At 51.5% G+C, this 16,297-nt stretch overlaps 1 protein-coding gene across 1 annotated transcript in view; it reads left to right on the plus strand.

The window, feature by feature from the left end:
- Window positions 1-4,357: 4,357 nt before the first annotated feature.
- Window positions 4,358-16,297, plus strand: part of PAPPA2 (pappalysin 2) — a 174,679-nt gene continuing 162,739 nt past the window's right edge. Inside the window, exon 1 of the mRNA XM_081120295.1 lies at window positions 4,358-5,422. Coding sequence (XP_080976421.1) covers window positions 4,510-5,422 — 913 coding nt within the window. The 5' untranslated portion in view covers window positions 4,358-4,509. The remainder of the gene's footprint in view (window positions 5,423-16,297) is intronic.

A 16,297-nucleotide genomic window follows, 5' to 3' on the forward strand; every position in this document is an offset into this window, starting at 1 on the left:
ATCACAAACAGCTCTATCTACAGATAAGAGGACCCAGGACCCTCCATGGGTAGAAGCAAAGAAAGGAGCTATTCAGGGGTTGTGGTTGTTTTTTTTGTTGTTGTTGTTTTTTGGAGGGGAGGCGGGTGTCTAAATTTTACTATGCATTCTCCAGGGGAGGGTACTGCTGGGAACAAACATGTGAACGAAGGAAGGTGGAGGTGGCTATTAGAGGAAGAGAGACACAGGCAGGAGAGGACGGGGTAGAGGGCTTACTTAAAGAGACCATGCAGAGCCCGGGCAATCTGACCTTTAAAAACCGTGTCCAGTCAGTAACCGTGAGTCCCTCCAGTGGGTGTCCCTTGTTACAAACCCTAACCTCTGCCCCATCCCGTAGTGCCTCCCCTCACCGGCCTCTGTGGCTTCTTGGCTTTGAAGCATCGTGGGTCTGAGCTGCCCTCCTGGTCTCGGTACTTCATGTGCCTCACTGCCCCCTTCTCTGTGTTTCTTCCTCTCTGGCTGGTCCTTCCCTCCTCTCTTCCCTGCTTTTCTTTTTCAATCCTATCTCCTCCCAGACTTTTCTCTCCCCCTTTTGTCCCCCAGCCCTCCCCCTTCCAATTCACTCTTTTCCTCTTCGCCCTTCCCCTTCCCCCCCTTTCCCCCTCGCCCCCTCTCTGTTCTGCTCCCCTCTTTCCTCTCTGCATTTCCCCCCTCCCCATTCCCTCTCCCTCCCCCCTTCTCTTTTTCTCCTTCCCCTTCCCTCCCTCTCCCTCTGCGTCCGTGTTTATCTCTAAGCTCCAATTTCTTGCCTTATAGATTTACCTGCAGAACAAGACACTGCTCCTCTTGCAAAAACTGTTTAGGAAATCCATATCCTCTCCCTTCATTCCTTGGGCATTTCAGAAGTGATATTCCTCCCCCCAACTACCCCCGTCAAAATAAAATAAATTCAGCCAGCTCCTGCTGTGTGTCCTTAAATCCATTCCCTCTAGCTTTGCTGGTTTGAAAGTCTGTACCCTAGAAGGGGCCTCCTGCATTTGCTGGCAACCCTGCTCCAGTCTGATCGCCACAGATAGTGCTTGGGAGTGAAAAAAAGGGGGAAAAACCCTCTCGTTGGAGATTTCAAAACAGATCCTACCAGCTTTCAAATCTGTGCACTTGCGGAGTGGCAGGACTCAGGGGAGAGGGGTAGGGGGCTGGGGTGCGGGTGTTTGTCATAAACAAATAAGCCCTAGAATTTATATACATACTGAATGCGCGTTTCCTTTGGCACGTTTGGTGTCTTTCTCCCTGGCATCCAGGGTCTGTGTGAGTCTGACTCCTCTTACACTTTTGCTGGGGTCTGCTGTGTGTGTGTGTGTGTCTCTCTGTGTGTGTGATGGAATTGGGGGGGGATTGCTTTGTTTTTGATCTGATCCACTTGACAGATTATCTGAGTCCAGCCCACCTTTCCGCACATGTCAAACAGATGGGATCATGTTAAAAGCCTTCAGAGAGCCGTGGCTGAGCGGTGGGTAAGGCAGGGAGGGGGAAGAGAGGAGGGGGACCGAAGAGAGAGAGGGGGGCACCTTCTCCTGGCTTTGTGTTTTCGCACGTTGGGACTGACAGGAGCCCTGCTTCTCCGTGGGGGGTATCTTGGGGGTTCTGGGGCTGATGAGGGGTGGGATGGAAAGGAGAGGGAGAGGTGGGGTGTTGGTGGGCAGGGTTATGATGTCACAGCAAAAGTTACAACAGGAGGAAAACACAGAAATGGTTCAACATTTTTTTTTTTAAACTTTGGACTGCCAAGAGCTGAAGGAGAGTGGTGAGCAAAGGAATGAAGGGGAGAGAGAGAGAAACTAAACTGGAAGCTTGAGTTTTGTGTAGCTTCTTGAAAGCTTATGAATGGATCCTTAGCAGCTGAGAGCCAGGAGACCTATAGGGGATGCGAGATCATTCCCACAGTAACGGGGGAGCAAGGCACGCGGGACTCTCCTTCCTCGCTGTGTTATCCCTCCTTCCTGAAATGAATGGTAGGAAACCTTTTTCTGAGGGTCGTGGGGGTGGCATGAGGGAGGGGAAGTTTACCTCTCCTTTTCTTACCTGAGTGCCTTCCCTTCATTTAAACTAAGGTTCCTCGCCTTCCTTTCTTTCCTGGTGTTTTCTCTCTCTCTCCCTTCTCCTCCCCTCCCTCCCCTCTGTGTTTCTGTCTCTCTCTACATCTCCCCCTACCCCCTGCCAAAGCCCCAATCTTTATTGAACTGCTTCAGGAAAAATATAAAGGAATAGGGGACTGTGTCAGGAGAATGAAGGGAGAGGTGGGAATGATTCGAGGAATGAGGACAGCCCAGGGTCCAGCGATTTGTTCAGTAATGTCCACGTGCCTGAGCTGATACCTTCTGGGGGGACTTGCTTTGAGGCTCCAGGGGACCCAGCCCAGGGAAACAGGACATGCCCCTGATGGGGTGTTTGGGGTACAGTTTTCTTAAAGAAGTCAGTAATTAGCTGGGGTAGCGGAGTTTAGAGGACCATGAGGAGACCCAAAGCAGAAGAGGCAGCGTGGTCCTACTCCAGACTGCGTGGGCTGTGGGCTTTCTCTATGGGCAACACAAGCAGTGGTTCTAGACATGTGAGTGATTTCTCTTATTGTTCAGCCAAGAGCCCAGTGTATTTCTCTGCTTATGTTGTGCCCATCTGAGGTCAAACAACCTTACCTGTGTTGAGAATTCAGAACCTCTGTGTGTGTGTGTGTGTGTGTGTGTGTGCGCGAACATGCACATGCGTTTGGGGGGCGGGACTCCTTGAGATAGCCTGCATCCAGGCAAACATTATTACAGAGGTGAAAACCACACTATTTATTTCCCTATCCTATCCATTCATCGCAAATCAAGTGAAAAAAATACTTGCTTGGGTCTAGCTGTTCATTTCTGCAAAGTATTTACTTTGAGCACCTCGTTTGTTTATTTGCTCGCTCAGCATATGGTGACGTTCAGTGACTTGGGAGTGAGGAACTCCAGAGGGGTACCAGGCCCCCCCAGCACGCCCGTGGCACTCCACCCAGCGCTCCTGACAGCAGGGCCGCTGCGTTCCCCGTCTCCCCGGGCGCAATGTAAAGTGCATTGGGGGGCATTTTGTTTTAAATCCCAAGCGACTGAAATAAGAAAAAGAGACAGGGTTTGTGCAAAACAAGAGAAAGAGATGCGAGTGGCCCCTAAAAGGCTGGGGTGGATTCATTAGGCAGGTCTGCTCCCAACACACGTGTGAGTGAGTGAGTGAGTGTGTGTGTGTGTGGATACACACAGAGGAGAGTGCTCCAACACCGTATCGATTGCTTACTATTGATTGTGTACGCTGCGGCTGCTGAGAGAGAAAGCCCGAGATGCTTCTTGGGGAAACCAAGAGTAGTTTCTGTCCCCTGTGCCTCAGTGAGGTGGGGAGGTTTTCAGGAGGAAGGAGGGGACAGGGAGTGGGTGGAGTGATACACCGAACATATTAGCTTTGACATCATCATTGTCTTTAAATGAAACAACCCAGGAGATAATTACAGGCAGAGAGGAAGGGAGACGGGGAACAGGAGGGACCCGGGCGAACAGGTCCCCTGAAGTATATGCCCTTCTCCTCACTGTCTTGTCTGTCTTCCCAGGGACCTGCGAGACTCCCAGAAGGTCAAGTCCAGGGCTCTCAGATTCATCAGGTTATTAGGACATCAGACCGGCACCCCACAGGAGAACTTTACAGAGACTTTCAACAGACTAACAAGTTGGAAGGGTATTAAAAAAAAAAAGAAAACCTTCAAGCACCCCAAGCCCGGAGCTGAGGGAAGCGTTCTGACCTGCAGGCCGGCTGGAGGCTGGCTGGTTTGACTGAGGACACATCTGGACAGTGAGAGTTAAGTACCAGCTTGGATCTTTGTGCACCCAGCTTCTTTTTGCCCTTTTCGATAACAAGCATCAGATTCTGTGTGTCTGCAAACAGATTCTTCTAGTCATTGGCTTGAAGGTGAATTCATTCCAGGTTGAGGACTACGGAGAGAAGGTGACTCCTGGGAAGGAGCGAAACGGAAAGGAGAGGAGAAGGGTCTTTTTAATGACTTCAGGTAGCGAGGGCTGTGTGTTTGTGAGGGAGTGTGTATTTGAGAGGCTCTGGCTTGTGTCCACGTGTCCCTCCTCTAGAATCAGCAAGGGGAGGGGCTATTGAAAAGGGGGGAAAAAAAGAGGAAACCTGAGCTCTCTGGAGGAAATTCAAAGGAACCCAGAGAAATGAACTTCATCCTGCGAGGGCTGAACTAGAGCAGGGAGAGAGGTGAAGGGAGAGAGGTGAGGGACGCACACTCCGGGCGAGGCGCGGAGGCCACGCTGGCACAGCACCCGGAGCAGGTAGCCAGGGAGAGGCACTCTTTTGGGGCTGCTTGAAAAAGTTTGGTCTGTGAACAAAACAGTTTCCCCGGTGACTGCAAGTCCACTGCTTGGCCGCCTCTCTCTCTGCCCCCCATCCTTCTGGTGTGGTACCCAGAGGTTGACTTCTGGATCTGTGTAAAGAGCTGGGTGAAGTATGATGTGCTTACAGATCCTGAGAATAAGCCTGGTGGTTCTGGCCGGGTGGGCACTAGGCACTGCCAGCTCTGAGCTGGGCTGGTCCCACAAGCGATCCCTGGCTCAGAGGGGACACCTGAATGAGGTGCTGTCGGAAGGAGAACGCTGTTGGCTGGGGACCAAGGCTCGAAGACCCAGAGCTTCTCCCCAGCATCACCTCTTTGGGGTCTACCCCAGCAGGCCTGGCAGCTCCCTGAGGCCCTACCCTGTGGGGGACCAGGGCACCCCCCGTGCAGGACACAGTGAGCCGGCGGCCAAGGGAAGGGCTGGGAGCGCTGTCCCCCCAGACCTGACTGCAGCAGTGAAGACTGAGACTGAGCAGTCAGCTGCCCCGTGGGTAGGGGATGGTCCTATTGGGCAATCGGAGCTGCTGGGAGATGATGACACTTATCTTAACGATCGAGGATTTGAGGCATCTCTAGGTGAGGCTGGGACTCGGGAACACTCAGCCACGGCTGCCACCATGACCACCACCATCGCTCGCCGGAAGGAACCCAAACCAGAACCCCGCAGGAAGGGTCGAGCCAAGACCAGGCGACGTCGCCAGGTGGTGAAGGGGCAGGCAGAAGGCGTGTGGGGAGACCCAGATACCTCTCTCCGGCATTTCCAACCTTGGCCTAAGCGTCCCCTTATGCACGGGGTCAGAACCAGTCCTTCGGAGGGCAGCGTCCGGAATGGCACAGGGAACCCCTCCTGGGGAGCAAGGATCTCGAACCCCCACGGAGTAGGACCGCTCGTCTTGTACTTCTCGGGGAGGCGGGAGAGGCTGCTGCTGCGCCCAGAAGTGCTGGCTGAGGTTCCCCGGGAGGCATTCACAGTGGAAGCCTGGGTGAAGCCGGAGGGAGGGCAGAGCAGCCCTGCCATCATCGCAGGTAATGACCTACTCCTTGCTTCCTGGGCTCCTGGGGGTGCTGCTGGCTTCATGTCTGATGGATTCAGACCTAGGGGCACAGAGGGAAAGGGAACGGAGCAGAAAACCGGGAAGGGCCGGTCAGGAAGAGGGGGGTAGAGACTCCCTTCACCAGCACAGCCGGACTCCAGACCTCATCGGCAGTAATGACTCTAACCACAGAGCGTCTGTCCCTGGTATTGATCTGTGGGTCTATACATTGTGCTGGCACTTAGGAGACCTCCAGCCCACTCTCCTGCTCCTCTTTAAAGGGGAAGACCTCTGGTTCTTGGTAACTGGGGATGAGGTGTCACCTTTCCCTTCTCATAGTCCAGTGTGAGATACCCAGGCAACTTTAGAGCCCTGTGAGAACGCAGGGACCTGGGCAAGGAACCATAGCCAGGGAGCAAGGTGGCCAGGTGCACAGCCACTGGGTCTTGACTGATTCCCTTTTCGCTGAGCTGTCCTGCAACTTACCAGGTACCCCAACTACTTGGTCTGGGTCCTGCGGTCCCCTAACAGTCATGCGTGAGCCTAGAGGAATCAGGGTCACCTGGAAAAGTGGGCACATACAAGCCAGGACCCTGGCTTCTAGCCCTGGCTATTGTAAGAGGGACCTAAAAAATGCACCTCGTATAACTCTATGATTTTCGTCAGAGGCAACGTCTGGGAACATTACCCACATTTATTTTCCACTATACCCAGATCTTAGTTTTCACAGAAAGTCACCCAAAAAGACAAGGAAGACAGGGGGGTTAGGAATAGCTATCTCCCTTGCCCTCCTGGGAGGGGGGCTAGTTTCAAGCAAGGGGAGGGGATGAGACCTGCTACTTTATCATCCGGTGTCATCCCTTTGCATCCTCCATGGCAGAACCTCACACAAGGCTAGGCACATGCAGAGCCATTTTAATCTTATTGATTTGGATCATCCATAACCCCCATGGATGTTTCCACTCCCATTCCATGGATGGGGAAACCAAAGCCACACGGAGCATGCCAGAGGCAGACTGGGAAGGGAGCTCCATGGCCCGAGTGCTTGACAACTGTCCAGATTAAAAACTTCTCAGGTTGCTGGATGCCTGCAAATAAGTTTCAGACTAGAGAAAGAAATCTGGAAGGAGGGAGCCTCTTTCAATGGGGTGTTGCTGGAACATCCCTGCTGGACACACTGTCTCCCCCTCTTTGGCTGTGATTTCTCCTTTGGAAGCTGGGATTCCCAGACACTGAGTACTCTAGAGTTTTGTGGTTTTGCTTTATTTTATTTTGGGGTGGGAGAGGGCATGAGGGGAGGGGAGAGAGAAGGGGCTGGGCTGTAAGATAGGGGGGGTAGAGAGAGAGGCGAAGGAAATCCTTATTCTGAGGCCAAATGGAAGAAATAATGAGATGATTATCTGACTGGAGTTGGCAGCACCACAGTTTTTCCCAGATGACATCTTCGGGCTGCCTGATCTGGCTTCCTGGTGCCCATCTGCCAGGGAAGCTGTGTGCTTGCAGTCTAGACGGAGCCCCGCGACTCTGCCTACCCCTCCTCTCACGGTAGCAACATGGGGACCTGGGATCAGTTCCCTGGCTGCGAGGGATTGGAGAAAGATCCAGCAGGAATATAGGAGGGAGGCTCAGAGAGACTTGCTTTGGATTGTTAAAACCCAAACCTGGGGAGACAGACTTTCGACAGTGGGTACCTGACCCCTGTCCTGACCCTTCCGTGTCCAGTCTCACGGTCCTCATGGAGGACAGTATCCTCATGATTTGATTCCAGCTACAGCATTCCTTGTCACAGCTCCCCCACCCCACCCCACCCCTGCACGTCTCCCTCCCTTTCCCACCTGTGCACCACCACCAACGGCCCCCCACCTCGCCACAGCACACACAGGCAGATCCTTCTCCAGGGTGCCTTCTGAACTCTCTTAACCTCCCTAAGCATGTAAAATTAGGCAGGAAATCTTTTGCAGACAGTCTAGCTTCTGGGGTTTCTTTCTCTTCAAATCAAAGTGGCCCCTGTGGTGCACGGGCATTTCCCCTTAAGCCCACACCAGGAAGGTCAAGGGGCGGGGTACCCAGGTCTATCTCCTCTCCAGCTCCCACCCTATATCTTCCTCCAGGCTTGCGCACATCAGGGAAGCTTTAGGGTAAAAGTCCAGGAATGGTGGGGGCTGGGAACAGGCCTCCATTCTTCAGGATTCAGGGAGCCAGGCTCCCGAGGTCATAGGTCCTTGTCTCCTCATTGTGCGTAGCTTCTTAGCCTTCACCGGGGCCGCAGGGTTGAGAACCATGCAGAGGTCAAAGGTCGCCCCTTTAAGGAACAGAACTCCCAGATTTGTACTCATTCACTCCCATCAGCAGAGCAGCCCATCTTCCCTCTCTTACCCTGGCCTGGCGCATTAGCAGGCCACAGCCTGCTCCTGGGATGATTCGCCTCCACCTATGGAGAATGGCAACTATTGGATCTGGTTCCTGAGAGCAAAATACCATTCAACAGTTGACTTTCTGCTGTTGCACTGATAGCCCAGGGACTGCAGCACTTGGCTCCCACACTGTTTCCAACAGTCCTCAAACCTCAGCTTGTACCTAACTTAAATCTAGTTTTCCAGTTCTCAATCTACCCACCTTGGGGCATTTCCTCCGCATCAGAGAGGTCAAGCAGTTTCGCCACACCAGCCACGGTAGAGGGACCCCTGAGGTGTGGGGTCTTGGGGAATACTTCCCACTCGGGGCGCTAGGTGGCAGTGTTGCTTCATGCACAGGCTGGTAGGCCAGCCTGTGTAGTGGGGAATGTGTCTGGTTTCCTGGAGGGCTGTCCCTGCCCTGGCCTCTGGGCTGTATTTAATCATCTCCCCCTCTCCCACCCCATTTTCAGAGTATTGTTGGTAAGCATCCTTTAGGGTCAGCTTCATCCAAGTCTTTTTTGCAGGGCCTATGTGAAGGGGCTAAAGTGGCATTTGGAGGGGGTTATGACTAACTTTCCACTTGCAGCAACTAGTAAGGTATATAAACGTCAAATTGTTATGTTGTACACCTGAAACTAATATAAAATTGTGTGTCCACTATAATTAAAAAGAGCTTTACATTCCAGAATGAAAATTAGAAAGAAAAAAAAAAAAAAAAAGAAAGAAAAAATCAACTAGGCTTACCTCCCTCCTGTCCCCCCAAACTCCCACATTCTTCCAAAATAGGAAGTTGGACTCCAGAATGGACTGTCAAAATGCTGTTATTTAGGGCTGAGGACAACGCAGGCCCCACTGACTAGGTGCTGTTTCTCTCTGCCCCCCGAGAGGGGAGTCATGGTACTGAGCCCCCTGCAAATTAGACTTTTTGAAGTTGCCAATCTCCTGTAGCTCGGAAGCAGGGCAACAAGGCCTAGGCAAGGGCTGGGTGCAGCTGCTTCCGTGGGTGGGGGGGGCTGGCAGTTTAGGAATATGTGCCACCCAGGAGTAGCCTGAGGTCAGGAGCCCATTTGGATGGGCCATTCGAACTCAGCAGTGGACCTAAGCCAAATGCTGCCCCATCCTGGTGTCAAAACTTTAAGCTCCAGCACCCGACCCTGAAACCATCCTGTCCCTTTTCCTCTTCAACTTCCCTTCCTCTCCTTCAGCCCCAGCGTACACAGAAGAACCCCTTTTAATAGGTTTCTCCTCACCCATAATTGATTTCAAATGTTCCCTGCAGTTGCCCAGCTGAGTAACCACCTGCAGCTCCAGCCTGCAGGAGACCGAGTCAGCGAGTCCCTGGCAGGACTGGGGCCCAAAGAGCCCAGGTTCCTTCACTCCACAAATATTTACGGAGTGCCTTGCCATGCAAAGCTCCGTGGGGAATACAAAGATGTCTAAGAAACTGTCCCTGACTTGAGGATGAGCCCTCCTTCTCCCCCAGGGTCCAAGTTTGAGAGCGTCTCCCAGTGCAGAACCTACGAGTCTGACAGCCCTGGAGCCAGGTCCCATCTCTGACACTTATCAGTGCCGGCATCTTTGGCAATCCATTGGGCTTTTCAGAGTCCTGGTTTCCTCAAATCAGAAAGTGAGATAATGTCTTGCAGAGTTGCTGTGATGTCTAAATAAGCCACATATGCACAGTGCCCGACACGCAACGAGCCGTAGTCTTTATGATGTGGAATTTAGGACACAGGGGCCATTGCTAACTAAGTAGCGTACACATCTTTGGTTCTAGCCCACTAATCTGTAATATTCACTTAAGTGGGGTATTAACTTCAGTTCCTTAGAATTTTAGTTTGCTCATCTGTCAAATACAAATGGTGGTAAAGAGGATTTTTTACAAAATGGTCTCAAGATGATTGAGAACATGATAGAATCAGAAAGAACTCTCTCTCTATATATATATTTAACTCACTTGTTCTTTTTTAGCCTGGGCAGCACTCACTCGAATACATTGGACAATGACACTAGAGCTTCTATAAGGTCACGGACGCTTTTGGGAATGATGAAAGCTATGACCGCTCCCCGGGAAGGTGTGCGGGTTCATGCCGGTCACATCATTTTCAGAGCTCTCTGGGTTTCCTGGTGGCCAGAGGCTGCTGACCTCAGGTTTAAAACCCCTCGTTTAGGGCGTGGTGATGGCTTTTTTCTGTTCTGAATGAACCTGAGCAATGAGGTTTCACAGGCTGCGGTGACATCCCCTCTCCCCAGTAAGGGAGCTTGGTACTGAGGGGAGGAGTTTTGTTCATGTGGAAGATGGAGCTTTGCAGAAGACAATTCAGAGAATTTCAAAGGAGGGCCACGTGTGCTGTGCCCCCCCCCCCTTTTATCCAGCAGGACTCAGTGATAGCCAGAGTTATGCCCAGGCCTTTCCCAGAGCTCCTCTGAAGATGAGGGCCCCACCAACCACTCCTTGTGCCCCAGCTGCCTCCTCCAACGTTGCAGCAATGGTCAAAGTCAGAGTGTTTGCCCAGGTCCTGGACGTGCATCGAAGTCTTAGCGACCGGCCCTTGGAGTGGAAGAATCATGGTGTGAGAGGGTTGTTGTCAGTCCCTGGGGTGGGTTCTGTTCTCCCACCGTGACTAGGATGAGATCCCTGGCTTTGCTTGTGTGGACAAGGCAAATTAACATTAGTCTACAGGAAATGTTGTTATCAGGTGGCTGTTCGGCCCTCCAGAAGAGGCAACGTCTGGGTGTAGAAGTAAAACAGACTATCCATGTGCCCCCTCCTTGGATAGTCCACACTGCTCACTTCGTGCATGCAGCCTTCCTGGATTCCCGGTGTGGAAGAGACCTCCTGTACTTCCCAGCGCCCACGGCCTGTCCCGGGTAGTTTCCTGGGTACATGTTGCTTCCTGCCTTGTTAGTTTTGTATGTGCCTCATTTCTATCTCTATGTGTCTCATTTCTATCTGTACGTGTCTCATTTGTATCTGTATGTGCCTCATTTCTATCTGTTTATGTCTCATTTCTATCTGTGTCTCATTTCTACCTGTATGTGTCTCATTTCTGTCTGTCTGTGTCTCATTTCTATCTGTCTGTGCCTCATTTCTATCTGTCTGTGCCTCATTTCTATCTGTATGTGTCTCATTTCTACCTGTATGTGTCTCATTTCTGTCTGTATGTGTCTCATTTCTATCTGTCTGTGCCTCATTTCTATCTGTCTGTGCCTCATTTCTATCTGTATGTGTCTCATTTCTATCTGTTTGTGTCTCATTTCTGTCTGTATGTGTCTCACTTCTGTCTGTTTATGTCTCATTTCTATCTGTATGTGTCTCATTTCTGTCTGTTTGTGTCTCATTTCTATCTGCTTAAGTTCCCCAGGAGCCAATTGCATGTCTGATTCACCTTTGTCATCCCAGAATATTTAGCACAGAGTTATAGTCTTGGCTGTGTTTACAGGACAGATACAGTAGAAACTTAGGTGGCTGGATGTCCATTAGGAGTGAGGAACCTTCTGACACTAGAGGCTCTTTGTGAGGAACCAGAGCAGTGGCTTTCAGATCTGGCTTTTGCCGCCTGCACAGGTGTCTCAGGGCTTCTGAGGGGAGCTGCCGGGTGCAGGGGTCTTCTCCCGTCTTCAACAGGAGTAGCTCCTGTCTCCCCTGTTTCAGGTGATGAAGAGTGTAGTTACTCTCAGAAAGCTTAAGCCCACAACTCTAGAGCAGAGGTTGGTAGACTATGGCCTTGGGGCCACATCTGGTCTGAAGCTAAAGACTGCTTTTATAAATGAAGTTTTATTGGAACCCAGCCCCACTCAAGTGTTCTTTGTGGCTGCTTCCACACTAAGTGGCTGGGTGAGTAGTTGCAACAGAGACCATATGGCCTGCAAAGCCTAAACTACTTACTGTCTGTCCTTGTTGGTCAACTCATGCTCTGAAACATTGCTTTTCAAACTTAAATATGCAAAGAGATCACCTGGGATTCTTCTTAAAATGTGGCTCCATAGGAATCCACTTCTCAATGGATGTGATGAGATTCTGTCCCAGAGGCCTCCAAAGATGGGTGCTCTGCTAACAGGGATGCAGGCACTGGGCTCTGAATTCACTGCTGTGGTTGCTTGGAGGCCATAGGTGCCTGGTAAGGAAGGGATAAGAGCACACCAGTTCCCAAGAGAGAGATTCAGGACTCCTCTGACAGCCGACTGGCTTGAGGACTCTCCAGACTGTGTAGAACATTCCTCAAACTGCACGGCTTTCACCTGAATGTTTTTCCCTCTTTCCTTCCTCCGAGGCCGGGCTTACATCATGGACTGATGCTCTCTCAGCCTTGCAGCCTCCCCACATGACATTCTCCAGATCTGAGCTTCGGTGGTGCTAGGGCATGCTGTCTTCTGTGACCCGCATGGCTCAGGACCAGGTGTCCGACTCACAGGGTGGGACTGGGACTCTGGAGTCATCCAGGTGTCCCGGGTGTGGTCGGAGGAAGGATGGTCACTTCCAGGTGGTAGCACAGAGGGGTTTCCTCTGAACATGACTGTGTGATTGTCCTTCTAATCACACTCCAGCTTCAGTGCCTGACACTTGTGACTGCCTGTCCTTTCCTCATTCCCTCCTCTCTTCTTGTTTCTTGCATGATCTCAGGGAGGCAGTGCAAGGGGCTGGAGCGCCATCCCCTGCTTGAGCTCCCATCCACCTCAGGAATGGGGTGGAAACCCTGGGGCTCTCGGGTGGAGCACAGGTTGTCAGGCTGGAAATATCCTGGAGTGACAGGGGCAGGGCTGGAAACTTGGAGTCACCTTTGGCAGCCCCAATAGATCCACCCACTAGCCTGTCCCCCCGCAAGGCTTTGTTCTCCTTCCCCCTGCCCCCTCCTTCGTGTTCTTGTTTGTTGTTCCCCTGGGGCTGCCGATCTGAGTCATTCAGAAAGTGCCCAGGGTGGCCTGGCTCCCACCCTCGTCTGTGCCCGATAAACAGGAAGGGAGGCTGCACCTTAGTTAGGATCCTGAGCCCCTATACCCTGAACATTCATTGCCTTCAGTTTCTGATGCTGTAAACAAGTCCAGAGTCCCATGCTTCTGTCCTTTGGTGCCTGGAATAAGGTTACTCCAGGGGCCCGTCACATCCCTTTCTGCTCGCATCATACACCCCATAGTTCTAGCACCTTCCAGAAAGCATATCTGATGTTAAGTTTGGTTCTAAAAAAATAATAGCATCCCCTGCTTCTCCTGTTCACGACCTGCCTTAAAACAATCCTGCTCTTTGGACCCTTTGAAGAAGAGAGATAAAGCACAGTGGTCAAACAAACACATCCCAGTCTCTATGAGTCAGAAGTGCGTGGCCAAGAAGAGTGGTTCTGCCCAAATATGCAGTATGGTCACTGGAACCCAGAGTCTCAGGACCTTTTGAAATCAAAGCATTGCCATGACAACCAATTGGGATACCAAGGCCAGTCATCATGGCTCATTTCTGAATAAGTCTAGTTGCCGATCTGAGGGGAAATCACAGTGTTTAGAGACTGATCAGCTAGAGAGTCGTTCATTCAGGCGGTGACTCAGCATTTGCTGCCTTTTATACACTCGACCGCTGTACATTCTGTGCCGGTTCAACGAAGAAGTACAGATGTTTGGTTCTGGTTGCCCATCCATCATCCACCCATCCATCCACCCACCCATCCATCCATCATCCATCCATCCATCCAGCCAGCCAGTCAGCCAGCCAGCCAGCCAGCCAGCCAGCATTTATTGAGCTTCTCTTAGGTGAAGCATCAGGCATTTAATCATGTGTTAGAGAACCAGGAATGAGTGAGGCCAGGCTGTACCTGGACGGTGCTCGTTGTCTCCTGGAAGCCAACCTCCTGGGAGGGCCAGTGCTGCCTAGATGAGCCTGACGTTTCCTCGAAGCTGGGGCAAGGAAGCTGGTAGCCAGACATTCAGAAGGAGGCCTGGGAGGCGGCAGACTGGGGGACAAGAGAAAAGGGCAGAGATATGAGTGTCAGATGGCACCGGGGCACCCGACAAGCCAGCGGTCCTGAGGTGGGCTCATTGGACGTAGCAGTTGGTAAATTAGCAGTGCCTTTAGAGAGCAGTTTCACTCCAGAGTTGGGGGGTGGTGGGAGGGGTCTCCACATTGCAGCAAGTGGAGATGTGAATGAGAGGTGAGGGAGTGAAGACAGAGTGGGTCCAGTGGACCCCGCCCAGAAACTCGGCAGGAGGGGAGCCGATGGATGTCAGAAGTAGACACAGGTTCAGAGAGACTTTGTTTTGAGCTAAGAGAGAGGCCGATCTCAGGGCCCTGTAATTAAGCACTGACAATCTAAAGCAGAGAGAGCATACACACACAGGGAAACAATGGGAGGTGACGTCACAGAAATGTACAGCAGGCAGGGGCAAGCTCAGTCGGTCCAAGAAGTTATTGAAGACGCTTTCACTCGGCAGGTACTCGTGTAGTGCTTACTCTGCGCCAGGCATCACTGGGCTCACTTTACACATATTAGCTCGAGGACGATTCGAGGAGGGAGATGGACAAGTTGAAGCACAGAGGGGAATAGGGTGTCCCTAAGGTCACACAGCTGGTTCTTACAGCGCCAGGATTTGAACCTGAATGCTCTGTACTCAGCCTTGTCAGGGCACATAGATCAACTTACTCTCATTCCCATTTGGTGTTTTACTCCTTGAGCTCCTCCTGTGTGCCAGGCACTGTGCCGAAGGCTGCCACCCCATTTCTTTTCTAGGTAGCTCCCCACCGGGCTGGACCTTGTTCATTGATGCACCCGTTGCACCCACTGCATTGTCTGCGAATAAAACTCATCCAGTAACCTCTAGCTAAGAGCTGAACAAATGGGTGAATCAACGGAGGGCAAGGCCCAGTCTGACAAACTCATTAGTGTTTATTCCGTTTGGACGCAGGCACAGAGGGACGTGGTGGCCTGCAGGTCCTGGTGGTTTGGAAGATTGCTAAGAGGCTTGAGATCCACTCAGTAATAACAGAAGGAGTGGTCACCCTTATCTTCCACCTCAACCCCCCAAACCTATCTATAGTTGGTCAACATCCGCGAGTCTCCTGGAACTAGTCCCCTGGAAAAATTGGATGTTGCAACCTGGTTCAACTGTCATTATTTTTAAACTTCCAGAAATTAATCACTTTGCCTTTTGATTTGTAAGTATTGACTCTCCTTCTCCCGCTAGGACTTTTGTGGTCGTTTGTGCATTTGTTGACATTATTTCTGTGGGTGGCAGGGAGAGAGGGGAGCCTGTGCCTGGGAAGGTCGATCTTGCCCAACCGAAGAGGAGGTCCGGCAGCCGTTGCTCCTTCTGTGCTTTCTGTGCTCTTCTCCAATTCTGCCGTTCGCATCAAGTTCTTTTTTTGTGGGGATGGAATTCTTTTAACATAAAACACTTACAGGCTGTACCTAGCTCAATTTATTTTTTAATCTGTTCACTTACTAACTCATTTCTTCAACTGATGTTTATTGAGCACAAAGTAAGTCCTCAATAACTATTTTTGGAATAGACTCCAACTTTATGCAGAATAATAATAAACACTAACCACAGCAGAGATCTATTTTAGACATTGTTTGTGTCGGGGCACATTCATTATTTGAAATAATTGCACAATAGAATAGCCTTCTAATCTGGCCCGTGGCACACATCCTGAGCACAGAGGTAATCTTGGGCATGCTTCCTGCCCTGGCTGTGGCAGTCTTACCGGGCCCTTGGACAGAATGCATGGTGTCATTGGCCTCACCTTAGCCAGGACCAGCCCAAGGAGGTGGCCCCACCCACCCTGGTTCTCTGCCCACAGTGAGGTCTGGGAATTTAGGAAAGATGTGCCATGTGTTGGGCTGCAGACAGCCAGGCAGGAAAGAGGAAGGCAACTGCTTGCCTAGCTATTCCCGGTGCTCCTGGCACCATCTCTCCTCCCAGCCCTGCCTCCCACTAGACTGCAGACTTCCTTTTCTCTAGTCTACCAGTGTTGGTGGTTTCTTCTTCCAGTTCAAGTTCGAGTTCCTCAGCTCAGCAGTCGGAGACTTTTGATTGCCTGCAGGCTTCTGGGGGTTCGCTGGATCCCCATCACCTGTGTGTCACCCCAGCACCCATGGTGGGGCCTGGACTGGAGTGGGCACTTGGGTTGAATAAATGGGTGGAGAATAATCCAGCCCCTTTTTACACACAGAACTTGATCTCTCCTGTCTCCCAGAGTCAACCACGTTCCTGAGTTGGGGAGGTCTTGCTCTCCTCTCCACCTGACCCACCTATGACCAGCTCCTGGCCTCTGTACAGCTTGTCTCCTCACTTTAAATGTTCTACCTCAGCCTCTTTATCCACCTGCATTTTGTTTCTTAACATAGTGGTTGGGAACTCAGGAACTGGAGCCTGATGTTCTGGACCTAAGCCCTCTACTAGCTGTGTGAACTCGGCAAGTTGAAGTCCCCTCATCTGTGAGACTGGAGTAAGGATCATTTCTGTCTGATAAAGTTGTTGTGATGGTT

This window comes from Miniopterus schreibersii, assembly GCF_964146895.1.
Source record: "Miniopterus schreibersii genome assembly, chromosome: 19".
NCBI classification, from domain to species: Eukaryota; Metazoa; Chordata; class Mammalia; order Chiroptera; family Miniopteridae; genus Miniopterus; species Miniopterus schreibersii.